Source organism: Megalops cyprinoides, chromosome 9 (genome assembly GCF_013368585.1).
Source record: "Megalops cyprinoides isolate fMegCyp1 chromosome 9, fMegCyp1.pri, whole genome shotgun sequence".
Lineage (NCBI taxonomy): Eukaryota > Metazoa > Chordata > Actinopteri > Elopiformes > Megalopidae > Megalops > Megalops cyprinoides.
The window spans coordinates 19411985-19428922 of record NC_050591.1 but is presented as its reverse complement, the minus strand read 5'-3'; the positions used below and the strand labels follow the sequence as shown (position 1 = coordinate 19428922).

The 16938-nt window shown below is 41.3% G+C and overlaps 2 protein-coding genes across 3 annotated transcripts; one reads left to right on the top strand and one right to left on the bottom strand.

Annotated features, from left to right (window-relative positions):
* The first annotated feature begins 2249 nt into the window (after positions 1-2249).
* clns1a (chloride channel, nucleotide-sensitive, 1A) lies at positions 2250-9762 on the top strand. Of its 2 annotated transcripts, XM_036536961.1 has the most exons (7): positions 2250-2692; positions 3532-3668; positions 5717-5851; positions 7194-7304; positions 7958-8131; positions 8710-8776; positions 9577-9762. In XM_036536961.1, coding segments are annotated over exons 1-7 (744 nt in total). In that variant the 5' UTR covers positions 2250-2573; the 3' UTR covers positions 9578-9762. The 2 variants fall into 2 exon arrangements, with proteins under 2 accessions (XP_036392854.1, XP_036392853.1); XM_036536960.1 differs by lacking the exon at positions 9577-9762 and having other exon boundaries at positions 8710-8780.
* A 2494-nt stretch (positions 9763-12256) lies between these two features.
* On the bottom strand, positions 12257-16938 carry aqp11 (aquaporin 11). The gene is made up of 3 exons (XM_036536665.1): positions 16159-16938; positions 15464-15580; positions 12257-15138 (listed from the first exon to the last, which is right to left on the bottom strand). Exons 1-3 carry the CDS (start codon positions 16751-16753, stop codon positions 15026-15028), a joined length of 825 nt encoding a protein of 274 aa, XP_036392558.1. The 5' UTR covers positions 16754-16938; the 3' UTR covers positions 12257-15025.

The following is a 16938-nucleotide window of genomic DNA, read 5'->3' as shown; positions in this document are numbered from 1 at the left end:
ACATTTTTTTCCACAAACTCCCAATCTTACAGTAGGGCCCTCAGAGTTTACTATGCACTATAATCATACTTGCTGGAAGAGTGGAGTGGGAGTAAGGTATATGCTGTATGCTGAAGAAAAAGAGGAAAAGTTTGTGCTAGCAAAGTGCTTTTACAAAGTAAGGACATTTTTTGCAGATGCTTTCCAGTAGGTTTTATTAATTTGGTTAATTACAGGGACCAGTAAGTTCCAAAACATTTTGTCAAATTGCTTCGCTGAAAATCCCTAGATCACTGATCACAGGCATAGCATATCTTCAATAACCTGTAGATACAACATGGGGGGGGGGCATACACATACTTGGCAGACATTTGCATTGTTGTCTGAGATGCTTTGGTGATCACCCTTTTGCCATTTTGTGTATATATACTTCAGTACTGCTTTCTTTCTGTGCTTTTTTTCCCTTTCTCACATTTGTTGTATAGTGTATTGGAAAGTTATTGTAAACACTACTCCATGCTCCCACTGTCACAGCTTTTCTGACATTGAACTGGGAGCAGTGGAGTGTAAATTAAAGCCTCAGTCATCATATAAACACCATCTTTGTCTGTCGACTGCGAACTTTTGGGAAGTAGTGGCCTGTTGATGAGTTTAGGTCTTTGCTTGAAGGAGATTCCCAATACTCCACAAACCTCAATCAGTTCAAATGTACAGTCTCAAAACTAAACACTTCTATTATTTGGGAAAATAAAAAATAAAACAATATCTCTACATTGTGTGTATATTTGTAGTTTATGCTGTAACATATTAGGAACTTTTTTAAAATGGAAAAAATATATTAGCAATTCTTTACGATGGCAACTGTTTATAATTTTGTAGTGAGTTGTGATATTTGCACAACTTTTGTAACGTTAAACAATGTACTGGCATGTTATTCAGCATCATTCTGCAAAAAGTAAATGTTTCTTGCTTGAGAATATACAAAATTATCATCCCACAACCTCCACCTGTCTTGTATTTGGCAGTGTCCTTCATCCCTTGATATTGCACTGTAGATAGGATAAGGCAAGTTACAACAAAGGTATACAAAGTATGTACAGTGTATTGACAGAGAAGAATCTTCATACACACAAAGTAGACAGTTTGTTGTTATAGATCAGATGTGCTATGAGGCAAGAGTGACTGAATCAAACAAAAGTGGCTGCTTTAATAGTCTTGTAAAATAATGTCATTTTGTTGGAGCTGGATATACACACATTTTGGAGTAAAGGCAGCAAAGGTTTCCTTAGGGGGAAAGGAAGAATATTACACATCCCACATATAATATAGACATACTATTCTATATTCCATGTTAATGAGTCTGGATTTTACAAGGTAATATGCAAACTGCTGCTTTACCAGTGTTCATGCTTTTATTCTGTTCATTCTTTTATTTTTTTACTTCATCCTGTGCTTTGTGACTTTAAACAACTTATGTTTGTAAAAAGACAAAAAAAAAAAAACATGGAAAAAATTGGTGCCAATGTTTTGTGTGTAGTGTTGTCTCACTAAGGTGTAAAACACAGGCCTAACAATGTGGACCTTAGACCAAGGCCTATAGTCTGTGTTCCTCTTGCAGAACATTTTATTATTAAACATGCTGTAACTTCTTTCTTATGGATACAAGACTTGTACATTTGTCATAATAAAAAAGGCTTAAAAAGCTTTCCTTGAGCAAAACTTACTAGATGTAAAATGCTTTTTTGAACTCTAGGGTTTGAAGAAGCTTATTTGTGGTCAGTATTTTAATTGATATAACATGTATATGGCAATTAATACATATTGTAAATGGAGAGATATAGTTGTTAACGTTTTTGTGGGAGAGGTGTTAAGCTATGTTTAACTGTCTGCTTTCCTTACACATGAAAGCTGGCCGATATCTCTGCCAGTGCTACTGCAGGGGCTATGGAGGACTGACATTAATTATGTCCAGAGGTCGTGGCTGGGGGATTGAGGCCCCCGTACAACCCTGGATAATTAATATTTACTTAGTGTACTGGAGTCCATATGGACAGGCGGAGAATACTCTGGTATTCTAGGTTTTAAGCCGTTACTAATTGAAAAGTATTACACGTCCTCTACCGGACCACGAGTGATGGATGGTGTGCGATTAAAAAAACTGTAATTATATATCCACCCCTGTAGATGGCGATGTAATCAGGGACGCACTTTATACAACCTTTCGTAGCTCTACGAAACTGAGTTTCATCGGGGATGCCCAAAAGGAAACGTCAATGAGAAAGCTACGCGGGGTTGGCTGCACGTTGAGGGACGCAACTGTAGAAATAAGCAGTGACGAGCTCCAAGAAAAACCATTCCAACTGATTTGACAAACTAGTTTAGCCGCTAGTTTTCTAACCATTAGCTGAAAGCAACCTAGTGTATGTTTTGTTTTACTTCAACGCTGTGTTTTCATTTTCCTGACGTCCGTGTAATTCTAGTGGAGTAAATTAGCGGGTTAAAACGAGGTCGTTGTCAGTCGACAGTTGTCAGTTTTAAAGATTTAAAGACAGATTTAAACGAAGAACTGCTTTATAGCAAACTGAGTCTGAACGATGGTGTTGCTGAAAAACGTTTCTCCTCCCAGCGAAGGCGTAAGGCATGAACAAGCCGAAACCACAGCGGTCTTGGACGGCAAGGGACTCGGGACAGGCACGCTCTACGTTGCGGAGACGTAAGTATGCCGCTGTGTCCACAGCTAGCCATCCTGCTAAGCTAACGTTACATTGCCTTGGGAAATCAATTTAAGTTTGCATGTGTGTTTCTATTAGTTATGCAGCTAGCTATCCTGAAATCGGTATGCAGAACTATCAAACAACATTCATAAATTGAAATTAACGATAGCTATGTAGTTACCTGGATACAGATAAAACGCGGCGTGAACGTTCAACACGGTGTTGACAACGGCACACCGATTGTCATGCTTTGAGCTTTAGACTAGCTTTACGCTAACTACTTCCGCCAACAAGCCCGTTAACCCTCAGTGCTGCTCACACCAGGAGTTTATTTGCAATATATCGTTTGCTTGTTTGTTAGGTAGCCAGCCAGACTGTGATAATTATCAGTGGTTAGCCGAGTTGCAAGTTAGTTTTCGTACCGGTCAAACAGGCCCTCCTCTGGGATAAGGAGGCTAGGTTTTGTTAACAAGTATAGAGCAAGTTAGCATAGACGAGCAACAGAGATAGCGAAGGTAGCTAGCTATGTAGTACTACGCATGATTCCACTTTCTCTCGCTTGTAGCCAGCGAAGCATGCGGGAGTGTGAATCTCAGCTGTTCACAACGTATTTAGATATCCATTTAGCATATAGATTTGTTTGAGCTAGCTAGTTTTTATTAGATTTGTGCCAGGTTAATTTTAGAGTTTAACGTCAGTATATCCAGCTAAGTTGGCAATGTCAGTGACAATTGTCTAGTAATTCATGTAACTTTTAGTATCAGAGTTACTTTTATTGCTCGGCTAACTGTATAACAGTGCTTTTGCTTTATTTGTCGCTTCCGTTATTTTTTTCCAGTCGCTTATCGTGGTTTGATGGGTCCGGAATGGGTTTTTCTCTGGAGTACCCGTCCATCAGTCTCCATGCCATCTCGAGGGACCTGAGCGCCTACCCGCAGGAGCACCTGTATGTGATGGTGAACGCTAAATTGAGCGGTGAGGATGCACAACCACCCTACATACTCCGACAGAAACGAGCCTGGTGTCTGCAGGCTCCTGTGATCATTGTCCAGATGTTATATCCTGTACTCCATGGGTATATAATTACTAGGTCTTCTGCAACATACTTTTTTGGCATGCTCTGCAGTAACACTTCTGCGGTGTCCTGAATTGATGTACACAATGATAACCAGAAGTGTAGAGGTTCTGGTCTCATGGGCATCCACTGTTGGCTTATAAAGACTATTCCTCTTGATACAAGAGTTCAGCTTGCATATGTTTAGCAGTGTCTAAAACAGTGCTGTGCCTCATTTAATTACTTTGCATCTATGGAGAGGACATCAGTGCCATTACACAAAGTGTTGTGTGTTGAAGCAAAGCTTTGTATGTATGTAGGAGCTTGCTAGTTCAGCTGTTCCTTTTTGGTGTTTTGTCTGTTCTCACTGTTTTGGAGGGATTGTGTTCCCTGCTTCTGATTGAGTTTTCCCAGGATGAAAGAGCTTAAGAGGCCATTTTCTCTTGGAGTGTCCACCCATCTGAAAGTAGCCCCGCGTCCCTACACATTTGTCTGCTGTTCAGTGGCATTTCACCTAGAGAAAGGCACATTTTTGCACTCAGGGCTTCCCGCCAGTCCTCAAACGTTAGATAAAGACAATTCAGGCAAACAAGTAGAAGTGCCAGCTCCACAGGGATGGAGATTAAAAAAAAGTCACAGGGCTTTTCTTATCTGTGCTGTGAAGGAGATGTCTGCAGCCATAATTCAGTGTGTATGGAGTTGAGGGTCCACTTTGTTAGAAGGTCTGTCTCTGTTCCGCTTTGTGTGTTTCAGTTGTTTTGTGAAGTGTTGATGAAATACTTCAGTACCTTGGCTGGTGGTTCACTACAGGGCAGGCAGGGTTGAGTTTCTTCCAAGGGCCCTTTCTTTGCCTTCTACCAGCGGCTCGAGAGCCAGAAGGGCTCATCTTGGCACCAAAAGCATATAAAACAATTTCTCCAGTCACTGAACGACATGCTGTGTAGCGGTCTAGACCTTTAGCCAGAAGGATGTCGGTCTGAATTCCAGATGGGGTGCTGCTGTTATTCCTTTTGTGTAAGTATGTACGTAAGTGCTTTAATGGCTATCCGGCTTAATAAATGGGTGATTGATAATAACGTGAATAATAACGCTAATAATAACAACAACAACAATCATAATCATAATCATAATAATAATAATGATAATAATATTAAAATGTAATAATAATGTAATTAAAATGTAATCTGTGAGTGTCCCCATATCCAGGCAGTGTGCAGTGCATTCCCTGTTTGTGTGCAGCTAGATTTTTCCTGGAGGTACTGAAATAAATTTCTTTGCTCAAATGAAAATGCTTTCCCCCATGTGGGATTTGAACCCACACCCACAATCCTCCAGTCTAAGGTGTAGTACTTTAATCCCCATGATGCATGCTGCTACGTATTGTACTATTGCTGCATATGCTACGTAAGATCTGTATGCCCCTGAATATGGCAGTCTACTCAAAACAGCTGATAAACTGAGAGCATAGCCTTGCCCATCTGCACTTGGACATTCGTTATAGTAATTGGATGGAACTATGCCTGCTGTTAGACTGGAATTGGAGATAACTTTGGGTGGGGGCGTCTCTCCTCTTTCAAGTGTTGGGTCTCATTTTTATTAAATAAAATATACACAAGGAAAGCCTACCCTCTTAAGTTTTCCTTTTTTTTAAGTATTCTTTTTTTTGTCACTGATTTTGTATGCATGTCAAGTAGACGCCGGGCACAGACTGATGAAAAAAAGCTATCTTCGTGAAGGCTGTGTTTAACCTTTTGATTTGTGTGAAGAAAAGCAGTCTGTTAGCTCTCTCTTTCTTTACTGCAGTTCTGTTTCAGTGGCTGGCCTAATTCATGGGTTGGTCAAACTCCAACAGAAACAAAGGAACAAAGGCTCTCTTCCACAAAGAGACTCTGGGCAGCCTTTGTGTGTTTGTAGCAAACTCTAAACGTGCTGACAAAAAACTGAAAGAAAAGCGCTGGCTGTTTTCCAGAGGAATCTGAAATTCAAGAGAGAGCTGAAGAAGAGCAGGAGGAGGAGGAGGATGACGACGATGAAGATAAAAACAGTGACGATGACTCAAACCCCATCACAGAGATTCGCTTCGTGCCCAGCGATAAGTCTGCACGTGAGTTATGAAAATTTGATGAAGGTTTTGTTTATTTATTTATTTAAGATTTACGGTCAAGAATTGGATAGAATCAAGGTTCGTGCCCTTTTCAGAGTATTGACTCCTCTGAAATCTCTTACTACATCTGATACGTCAGGGTTGTGGTGTAAAATGGCTGTGTTTCAGTCACCACATGCAGAAAGTTCTTGAAATTGGAGAAAAGGGACTACGTAAATGGACCTCACCATCAATCTGTGCTTTTACCAAAAGCTAGGCTAGAGTTAATATTCAGACAGATGCATCTGATTGCAAAGAAATTTCATATGTGATATGTTTTTTTATACATACAGAAATGTTTGTATACATGGTGTCAGGTTTTATAGGCAGCACTCCAGACTCTTCAGCAGGGTTTATTGTATAGATCGTGAATGTCCAGTGCATTTACAAACTGTCATGTGACGAAAAACACTTCCAGCAATCCAGCCAACGCAACAGCACTGTAAGGTTGCAGTGCTGTTATAACAATTCTGTCCTGTCACTTCAACAGTGTATCAGCAGTGGCATGTAATCTAACCTCTAGGTGGATTACTGCCACCTGCTGCCCTGGAGATGTGAAGACTGTACCATTTCTCAGGGGTGGCCAAGTGTAGGAGTCAGAATTTACCAGTGTCTTTGCCAGAGGGCTACATAAAAAAAAATCTGTTTTAATACCTTATGTCAATGTTTTTATTTTTCACGCATATACTTATTTAAATGTGAACTCTTCATTTTACACTTTACGTGGGGAGGAGTTGATGTTATGGTTATTTTGCCAAGCAAACATTCTGATGAGAGTGGACAGGAATAACCTGAGCACTCCATTCTTAAAGTGTCAGTCCCATATGGGTGTGTGAGTGTGCAAGTATCTCTCTTAAAGCTATTGATACAGCAAATGCGATTGCCTTTGTGGGATCTAGACTTAATAAGTTCATTAACTGTTGTTGGTATGATGTTATATAATGTCACCATGTTACTGCATCATAAAATTATAACATCATGTACATTTTGTGGTTTCATCTCTTGCACTCTTAATGCTGTTCAGACATCTGAATCTTTTTGCCTTTTCCTAATATTAGTCTTCCTTACCATGTGGCATTCATAACTTTGATCTTTACTGATCTCACGTTACCATCACCTCCTCCCCCGTCACGAACTAGTGTCGCTGCGTTCAAAACTGGGGTTGCCCTCTGGTGACAACACTGAGTTTGAAGGCGGACATTTGAACTTGATGGAAAACATTAACATGGAAAGTGGAGAAATAGGTTTTCTGGAGCAATTTAGTCAGCTGCAATGGTCCTGTTGTGTCTGCATCCCACCACAGTGGAGCCCATGTTCTCTGCCATGTGCGAATGCCAGGCCCTGCACCCAGACCCTGAGGATGAGGATTCGGACGATGACTTCGATGGGGACGAGTACGATGTTGAGGAAGCCGGTGAGACACTTCCCTTTCCCTTAATCGCTGTCTATATCAGAGGTGACTTTTGGGCCTGACATTTATTCGTTTGGCACAGTTTGTAGCCAATTGTATACATCTGTTTTCACTGGAGCCGCTGAAAGGATTACTAGGTGTGTCCCCTAGGCCTTGTTCATTGTTCCTGAACAGCACTGATAGGATTCTTGAATCCTCACCTTTCCTAAAATAAGTAGAGTTGTCATATTTTCGGCGACACGCTAACTTGAACCAATCATTGTGTTTTATTTTGGAGAACAGTCTTTTGATTGGTTGTCTTATGACTGACTGACAGCATGAACCCATTACTGCAGGACTATGTCACGTTGGCTGGTCCTGGTTATCTGTAACGTGCAGTCACAGATGTAAATGAGTGAATAATTTAGACTACTGCAGCAATCTCGCTGTCATCGACCCAGGGCTGAGGTCAAAAAGCAAAAGGTTCAGCAGAGCTGTTGAAGCGAAATTAAAAATGCACTTCAGGGACCTTTAGCTCCACGTGTAACCTTGCAGCAGCATCATTTTGAAATATTACACAGTTTTTTGCCTAATAAACTCTCATTCAGGACGTCTATACATGTCACAATGTGACAGTCTCTCACCTGCCCTGTTTCTTTCTCCCTTTGCCCCCACAGAACAAAGCCAGGGGGACGTCCCTTCCTTCTACACCTATGAGGAGGGCTTGTCCCACCTGACTGCGGAGGGCCAGGCCACGCTCGAGCGGCTGGAGGGCATGCTCGCCCAGTCTGTAGCACAGCAGTACAACATGGCTGGAGTCAGGACAGACGAAACCTCCGCAGAATTCGAGGGTATGTCTGAGAACAGCAAATACTGGACTGCATTTCACCTCAACCACAGCTACCAATGTAATACACTGTAGTCACTTTGTGCTAGAATGCTCATCACACAGCTGGATTTATCAGAGAAATTTATGTAGCCGGTTAAACAGGATGATGATATGCTGGCCAGATTGATAGAGGCAGGTTTTACATTTTAAAAATACCTGGTTTGAGTAGGAAATGTGGGGAAATTGTTAGCATTGCGGTGTAGTCAAGAACATGACTTTTAGGGGATTTTGCTACATTTACAATGGAGTATTGGGTGAGTCCTGCTAATCTTAGGTATACACCCTGTCAAATGAAAAAATATCCTGAATTTTGTACTACTTACTATGCAGAATGAATAGAGGAGACATTAGACATTCACCTCTTCATTTTATAGGAGTGCTTCCACAAGGGGGCAAACAAGAGCTTAGAGCACTTGAATACAAGTGAATTCACCTTGCTGTGAGATGCTAGTTGTTTCCTAGCCAAGATTTGAACCCTTAGTCCCTGACAACATTCTGCACCCTTGCTTGGGAATTTTCATCCTACGCTCCTGTCCCCAGATGGAATGGAGGTGGATTCTGCTTCGACGGTGGCAGGACAGTTTGAGGATGCTGACGTGGAGCACTGGTAAGAGGAGTGGCTCTCTTACCTGCTTTTTCCATTTCATCTTTATTTCTTTGCCCAGTCTGAGGTCCTCGTATAGAATGCATCACAATCAGCCCTAAAACTGGGCCTGTAGCATTGAATGCTTCCTTCCTGGAGAGTACTATATCTGTGTTCTACCTGGGACTGAAAGTCAAGGCTGCTCTAGCTTCACTCCCGACCTCCCATTTTTATTATGAAAGTAGATTTCATAGTGCTTCCGACAGCACTGTCAGCATCATATGCACTGCTCTGGGTGCTGTTGGGCTCATATTAGATGAGGATTACGTGACTTATTTGCTTAGCAGTAGCCCATGTCCACGGAGGCTTACATTTTACAGTGTCCATTTATACAGCTGAGTATTTACAGAATCAATTTGGGTTAAGTGCCCAGCTCACAGAAATAACTGCAGTGCCACCACCTGGGGTTTGAGCCTGCAACATTCAGATTGCCTCCTCCTTTCCCTGACGTTTATCTCTGAAAATGTAATCCTCATTTGGTCTGATGTGTTCTGGTTTGCGGGTGAGGAAGACGGATTTAGAACAAATATCCACACAACTGGGATGGTTTCAAGTTAAAGTGCACTTACACGAATGGCTGGTGATAGATTTATCCACACAGCAGCCAGAGCTGTCCAGAAACCCAGACAGAGTGCTCCCCTGACCAGAACCAACCGCACTCCACCACAGTTTAAAATCAAACTCAGTTTCTTATAAGGCAAGCACACTGCTGTTGCTGACAGATTTTTGCAGTGCCACTGGGTGAATTTGATCCTTCCTCGCAGATGCAGCAGGGTGGTGTCTGCAGCACATGGAAGCACTCAAAGGGCAGGACGGACAGAGACGGGCAGCAGATTCCCTCGAAGAGATCTCAGCCAAGGCACTTGACCAAACCCTTCCCTTTTTCGGCAGCATTGAACATTCACCAGCTAATTGTTCTCTTTGAGATAATGTACAATAAGCCCCCCACATTGTACTTGGAATAACTCTTACATTTTGGTGTTTTGTTTTTTTTTTTTTTTTTTTTTTTTTTTTTATGGTACCTGAAAACCATTGGACAGCCTTATTCCCTGTCTGTGACATGTCTTTGTATGAGATCTGTTCAATAAAAAATAGTTTTTGTATGAAGCTGGCGTGCTGTTTTTAGGTGAAGTGAAGAACTGAGTGTGTGTGCCTGCTTATGTGCACGTTTAGGCCGTGAGGTTTTTTGCCGTTGGTGAATTATTATGCATGTCTGGGTGAAGCGCAGGCATAAAGATTCATTGAATTTGTTATTTGAATAATGCATAAATCTCCCTGTTCTCATGTTGACTGTTACTTGTTGAAAGGTATGTAATGGATATCTGCATGTCCTACCCTCTGGGGAGTTATATTACACATCCGGTCTGTGGTGAGGGCAATTTAAATCAGAATAAATTTAAGTTTTGTTTGCGGTCTATCAGGGTAGTATTTACTATCACCTTGTGTGAACCAGTTGCCTGAGCTTAATTCAGAGTTTGTGTTTTTAAGAGGGCTGGAGGTGCAGTGACCCAGCATACTGGACAGTGGCATGTCCTTGACCTGAAGCTGGGGAAGCTGTACTTCTTAAGTGTCAGCACCATGATCCACCAGCCACGGTCTCTCTCAGGTTTGATACTGTCATTATTAAGAGGAAGCTTTGCTTTCTACTCAGTTACATGATACACTTTGATTGTAGGTTATCCTTTATTTATACTGCTGTTAATTTTTTTCTCAGTTCTCAGGAGGGCACAGTCATGTCATTCATCTGCTAGTTGAGTAGCGGTACAGTAAATGTGAGGCCCTGGTAAAGGGGTTTTGGGTGCTGGCTCCCGCAGCTTTGTGGGCTTCATGCTGGTGGCTGGGGGGTTTTGTGCAGTAAAGCTTGATGCTGCTCTCGCTCTCCCTTCACGGCTGAGTGAGCCATAAATCATTCATAACCTCCTTCCCCCTCATTATGACAAAAAGACCCTTTCTGTCTCCATCTCCTGCCTTGCCATCTGACTATTTCTAAGCAGAAGAGGCTGGGGAAAGGGTCCGATTCATCTGCTTCTGAGAAGAGGGATTCAGGGAGAGAGAGTGAGAGGAACGGAGGGTCTAGGAAAGAGGAGGGATCGGGAAAGGAATGGGAAGGAGGGTTTGAAAGGGTGTGGTTTAAGTTCCACTGATCAGTATTAATACAAACACCACTGTTCTCTGCATTGAACCATGGCCCAGTCAAAATGAAAGGAAAACAAGCAAACACTAAGCTGGTTGCAGAGAGAGAGAGAAGGTTGAATTCTTGAGTAAATGAAGAATACGTTGATTTGAATTTGTTTTTCATCCTCAGCCAAAGATTCCTGTTTTTACTTCCAAGGCCATCAATCATGTTTTCTCGCTTGACCTGACAAGGACATTTTTTGTGACTGATGTTGATACAGCCTGTGTCATTGCTTGTGTGAAATTCTGTATTATGACAGGTTACGATATTAATCAGTAAATATGATTAAATGAAAGAGCACTTTAATATGTTAAGTGCTTTATATCTGTCAATCGGTTTTGCCACCAAACTTGAGAAATTATATGTTTACATCCACAGAATTTATTGTGACATCAAGGATGATGTACTTTGATGTACTGCAATGCTAATGTGAAGGATGTACATTGATATGTGCTTTTTTTTTTTTTTGGTGTTTTTTGGTGTCATGGCTCCACATTTAAAACAATGGTCACATGATACCAGCAGTTTAGGTTTATTTTGTGCCCATCAACCGACCAGATTGTTTCCCCACAAAGGTTTTGGTCAGGCGACTGTAGTAAATATTCCACTATAGCTGCATGTGAAAGGAAAATGTACTCATAGGTAATTTGCATGCCTGACAAGGTGTTCCCGTGTTCTGTAGAGGTGAGAGGTCATTAAACGAGGAAATACTATTGTGTATGACCCTGTGAGGCTCAGTATTGTCGGTTTTAGCCACGTTATGTTCCAAGTCTCTTGAATCTTTAGATAAGCTTCTTTTTATTGGTCCTAATGGTGGGGTTCTACTAGCTGCTGAAACAGTACACATCTATGTGTAAAAATTACTTACTCTTTTTCTTCTGTTGCGTTTTTTCCATGGTGGGTCAAACGTAAATCTTTGTTATGCCAAAACCGATGGAATGCCTATACCAAGTATTTACAAAGCACTTTTGCTAATGGAAACCAGAGAAAAACAAGAAATTAAAAATATCCTTGGCATGAGAAAACTTGTGCCCTTTGACCTCTGGGCCTGTTAATTTGTTTAAGCAACATAAGATACCCTATCTTTGCACCTTGTGATTACCGCAATGATTTCATTGTACAGAAATCTCTGTGAAACAAACAAGGTTTGATTCATATTAGATACAAAAGAGAACCGCTGGAATTTTTCAACAACTTAAGCTTTACTAAGACAATGGTAACAGGATTATCAGTCATGGGTTCTGACACTTCAGAAAAACACAGGCAGCCAAGATCAGCTCTTTACAGGGTCATACAAATAGATGGGGGGTTGGAGTGGGTGGAATTGTTTAAGTCTTGGCATGTCATGGCTGTACAGCTTCACATGACTATCGAGATTCAGAGGCTCAGAGCCTTCGTAGCCAGCTGTGAAAATCCAAAAATACACTGACATACACATGTTAAAGCAGACCCAGTCCTTTCCAGCACAGACAACCACTCTGAACTCTGCCTTGGCTGCCTGCATGCCATTGTTCGCAAACCATGGGTTTAGTGTCTCAGCGAAAACAGAAATCCTTTATCAGCCATAAGAGAGAGATGCATGTGCAGAGTGTGTAACCTCCCTAGTGATAAACAGTATCTGACTGTCACCCCCCTCCTGTGTTTGCTCACATTCTCTTCTCCCTCAATAGTAGTGATTTTTCGGTTCCACAGGAGTAAGTGGGGAAGGAATCAATATTGGAATAATGGGGACTTTAGCACTGTCACTCAGCTGAAATTTGTCAGTTTCAGTTGAACCCTAAATTCTTCTCCTTATGCATGTTTCTCATTATTCTGGTTTCTTCCAATATCAACATTAATAAATGTATGTACTAAACTAAGCAAGATGGTTGAGCACACATCAGTATGCCTTTTCACTGAAAGAAAAAACAGCTGACTCACTGCATCTCCAGTAAAGGACTTGTGCTCTCGGTGGGGAAATAGCATATGTTAATGAGATTATCAACAACTCTCAAAAAACTGAAATGATTAAAAAAAAACAGCATTATCCATTGTTTTGCTCCTATGCATTGCATTTGTGAAAGTATATTTGTGCACTGACCTATGTTTGGCCATTTTTATTAATATTTTGGAAACAGGATTCCCAGTACAGTATTGTGCTTGTACGCATGGGTTTTGTCAGCCACCTGCTGTTACACACATTTACATTACTTATACACAATCTGGGTTTCCTTAGTTGCATGTGATCAACATTTGAATGGCTAAGAACTAAAGCTGCATCCAGTACTTCAACACCCTGCAGCACACTTTATCTCTACTTCTGATATTTATGTTATTATGTGTTATTATATTTATGTTATTATTATTACATGTTATTATATGTTCATCATTCCATTTCCCTGGAGGCTTTGCATCCATTATACTTAAATGGGTGCCTTACCCTGCGGTACTTGATCAATTTATTGAATGATCTTTCAGTTCGGAGTTATTTGGCTGTTTATTACCAGGAGTACCTGACTCACCATAAAAATACAGCTGAAGATGGCAAAGATCACATTAAGACACAGTAACACACATGACTGGTGTGTAAAAAAAAAAAAAAAAAACACATTTTGGCTTGAAAGACACCGACCCTTCAGCACTCTCCAGTCAAGCCAGGCCAGTTGCTTCATGAGTCCCTTCATTCAAGGCACCTGTTACTTCTTATTTCATTTTCATCATCATTTTCATCATTCATACCAAACCTGTCTTTTAGGCCACTTTCTTCACCATAGGCATGTACATTGCCGATTCGAGATGTTTTTTGGAATGTTAGACAGTTAAAAGCTGGTAAGATAAGGACATAATTACATACATGTAAGGGAAATTTCTAAAAGCAAAGTAAAACTTTACATACAAATGATTAATGACTTAAAATACAAAACCTGTGACTTCTCAGTATGTGCATTTCTTGAACGATGAAAAAAATGAGAACAGACACAAATTTCAAACCGCAGGTCTGGCTCAACAGTTGTGCATCAACATTGATTACTATTTGGTATTCATCCCAAAATTGTGCATTTGTGATAATCTGTGTGCCCACAAAAAATAACCAACATGTCTATCATCACAGTCAGCTTTTTGTTTTCAGCCATTAGTATGATACACATATGGAACACACATTTATTTTAAGCTACCTATACTAATATTATCATGAAGCTGAGGTATACTTTCTTGATTTCCAGTTCAGTTTTATCGCGCTGCAATGTTATTCCATGCTACTTTTCCAGAGCAATCTCAAAGCAGCCGGAGAGTAGTAATTAATACAACACAACTCCTTGGCTTCCCATGAGGTAATTAAATGACTGTTTAAGTCCTTCATTGCACCTTGTGAAATGTCATTTTTTCTTCCCATCTCATACCTTTCAGTCAGAAAGAGGTAATGTTAAATCTGTGTGCATTTAAATCCAAACTCACCTTTTTTTAGTTTACCATTTTTCTTGGATATTGTTATATGTTGTAGAGTTGCTTCCCTTTTTATAACTTTACTAGATGTTAGCTGGTTATTTTCTATCTTTTGTTTTAACTTCCCAAGATTCTGCTGAAGCACATGAGTAGAGAATACTCTATGTAAGCTAAAGTGTACTGTGTTATACTATGAGAGGTTGTTTGCATATTTGCCACAGAGGAACATTTTTTTGTAAAAGCAGCTACCCAACTACAATGTGAGAGGAAATGCACCCTGCTTCCTACATGCCACATCTGCCTCTCTGTCTTTCAATGGCCTACATTTCTGTGTATCATGGAACCCATGCTAACTTCATGTTTCATACAGGATACTGTAGCTAGTAAGACATTGGTTCAAAATATCATGTAGGACCCTGTTTGACAAAATACTCCATTACCCTGCCGCAGTACCACATCTACACCACTCTTGGCAAGGTGAATAAACTACAGCGAGGTTTGTGTGATATTACGAATACTACCACTGAAAGAGGCATATGTAGTGTTGTTAAGTATCATGGCAAGACTACTCCTGTATTACTGGCCAAGTATCAGGGCTGCTAAATTCTAGCTGTTTACAGAGTCTTTTTAGCCTCAAAGAAAGGAAATTCCAGGTCCTTTTGGTAAAAGCTTTTCCCAGACAATATTGGTATAACTTTGTCGAAGAGCAATAATGAGATGGTCACGCCTGTGGACAGAGAAAAAGGGGAAACAGAAACATTTTGAATACATACTCCTCCTGTATGCTAGAAAAGTAACATGAGACCAAAGCAACTCCCTGTTCCAGCTCTGTGGTCCTTTGACCTATGAATTCCTTGAAGGTGAACCTCAATCTGTAGTGACACCACTGACATTCATAAACTGAACAACTTGGAATGGTCCTGTGAAAGCCCTGCTCCAAGATTCCATGTCCTGTAAAACGTCATAAACTGCTTAGCAAAATTGGGTCAATAGTGAAATGCCATGTAACTCTGCCACAGCAGGTATTAACTTATGATTCCTGTTTGCCTTACCCAGAACCGGTCCCAGCCAGTAGACAAAAGAATACTCGGCGAATGTGTGGCCGCTGCAGGGAAACTGAGTGGAGTAGGCCAGAGCCGGGTTGAACACCGCTCCGGTAACGCTACCCCCTGGAAAAGTGCCGACACAACACAGCACCCGGTGAAAAGGAGGCACCGTTTCAAATTATGAAATACTGGGCAGTTCAGCAGACTTATGAAAATAAATGAATAAACAAATAAATAAATGTTGGATTAAATGAAATTATATCCCGTTATCCGTTACACAGTGCAACATGATGAATTTACAGTGAACATAATTTCCATGTCGATAACGTTGATGTCACTAGTAGCATGCTGTCTCATTTTCTATTCGTCGCCCCCCCTTCTGAAATTCCACATACTCCGTAAAAGCCTGAAAAACTTCAGCCTGAAGCTAAACGTTACTAACTAGGTCTATATGGGCCATGGTGAACATGAATCACATGTTTGCTTTTGAAGGACAACATACTACGTGGCCAACTCTATTCACACATCGCTATAATTATCTTGTAACCTAATGAGAACATTCAGTTGTAAGTTTTTCAACCTTATAGTACCGACTCAAATGTAATGACAGCAAAGATTTGCGTCAGTCGGTTAACTGTTATTGCGTTTGCCCACGCAACGGAGCACGACAAAAACTCAATTTATTAGCGGAATTGACAAACCTGCATAGACCAAGGCTGTGATGACAGCTGCCACGGCATGGGCCCGATATTTCTCGTCCAAACTCTGCATGTGTGTGACTGTGGTTTGCACGGCAAACGCACAAGCTAGCTCCACTGCAGCGGCTTTCGGTAGCGTGGCGTTAATTGGACTGATGCATTTAAATCCGAACAGTTTGTGCCTAAGGTGCAGATCGGAGAGTCCCAGAGCCCATACGTAGGGTATGACCGAGCGTGCCACCACCGCGCCGAGAAACTGACATGCTATCCTTACAAGGGCACTCTTGCCGGTGAGGCTTTTACGATAAACGTGTTCGAGTGCACCAGAGGGGTTACCAATCGCTCCGTGGAATGTCACTGCGTGGACCACCGAGATGAGGTACGTGAGAGTCAGTCCAATCTGCGGCTCGATTCGGCCCACCTCGCCCAGGAGTTTCAGTTCGTGGGTGCAGGCACACAGCTGAAAAGTAGAGATGATTTCCACAAGATAAATGCAAAAATCCGACTTGGCGAAGAGTTTCGTGGCCGTCCTCCTGGTCACCTCGCTCAGAAGCACAAAAAGCGCCAGCAAGAATAGAGAAACGCTGAGATCTGCCATTGCAGTGCGATGGCTTTCCACCTCCAGTTCTTGCCTTGGACGCTATTTTGTGGGTTAAACAACTTTATTGTATCTCGCCTAGCTGTATTTCCCGCTTGTAATAGGTATAGGTATGTTCACTTTTCGGTTGCAAGCTCCAGTCTGCTTGTTATCTCATGTATACGGAAGTCGCTGGCTGCTGGACA

Coding starts and splice junctions, on each gene's coding strand:
- clns1a (XM_036536960.1), top strand. CDS start 2,574: ATGGTGTTGCTGAAAAACGTTTCTCCTCCCAGCGAAGGCGTAAGGCAT. Junction 2,693..3,531: donor ACGCTCTACGTTGCGGAGAC/GTAAGTATGCCG, acceptor ATTTTTTTCCAG/TCGCTTATCGTGGTTTGATG. Junction 3,669..5,716: donor GGTGAACGCTAAATTGAGCG/GTGAGGATGCAC, acceptor GCTGTTTTCCAG/AGGAATCTGAAATTCAAGAG.
- aqp11 (XM_036536665.1), bottom strand. CDS start 16,753: ATGGCAGATCTCAGCGTTTCTCTATTCTTGCTGGCGCTTTTTGTGCTT. Junction 15,581..16,158: donor CACAGCCTTGGTCTATGCAG/GTTTGTCAATTC, acceptor GCACTTTTCCAG/GGGGTAGCGTTACCGGAGCG. Junction 15,139..15,463: donor CTGGCTGGGACCGGTTCTGG/GTAAGGCAAACA, acceptor CTCTGTCCACAG/GCGTGACCATCTCATTATTG.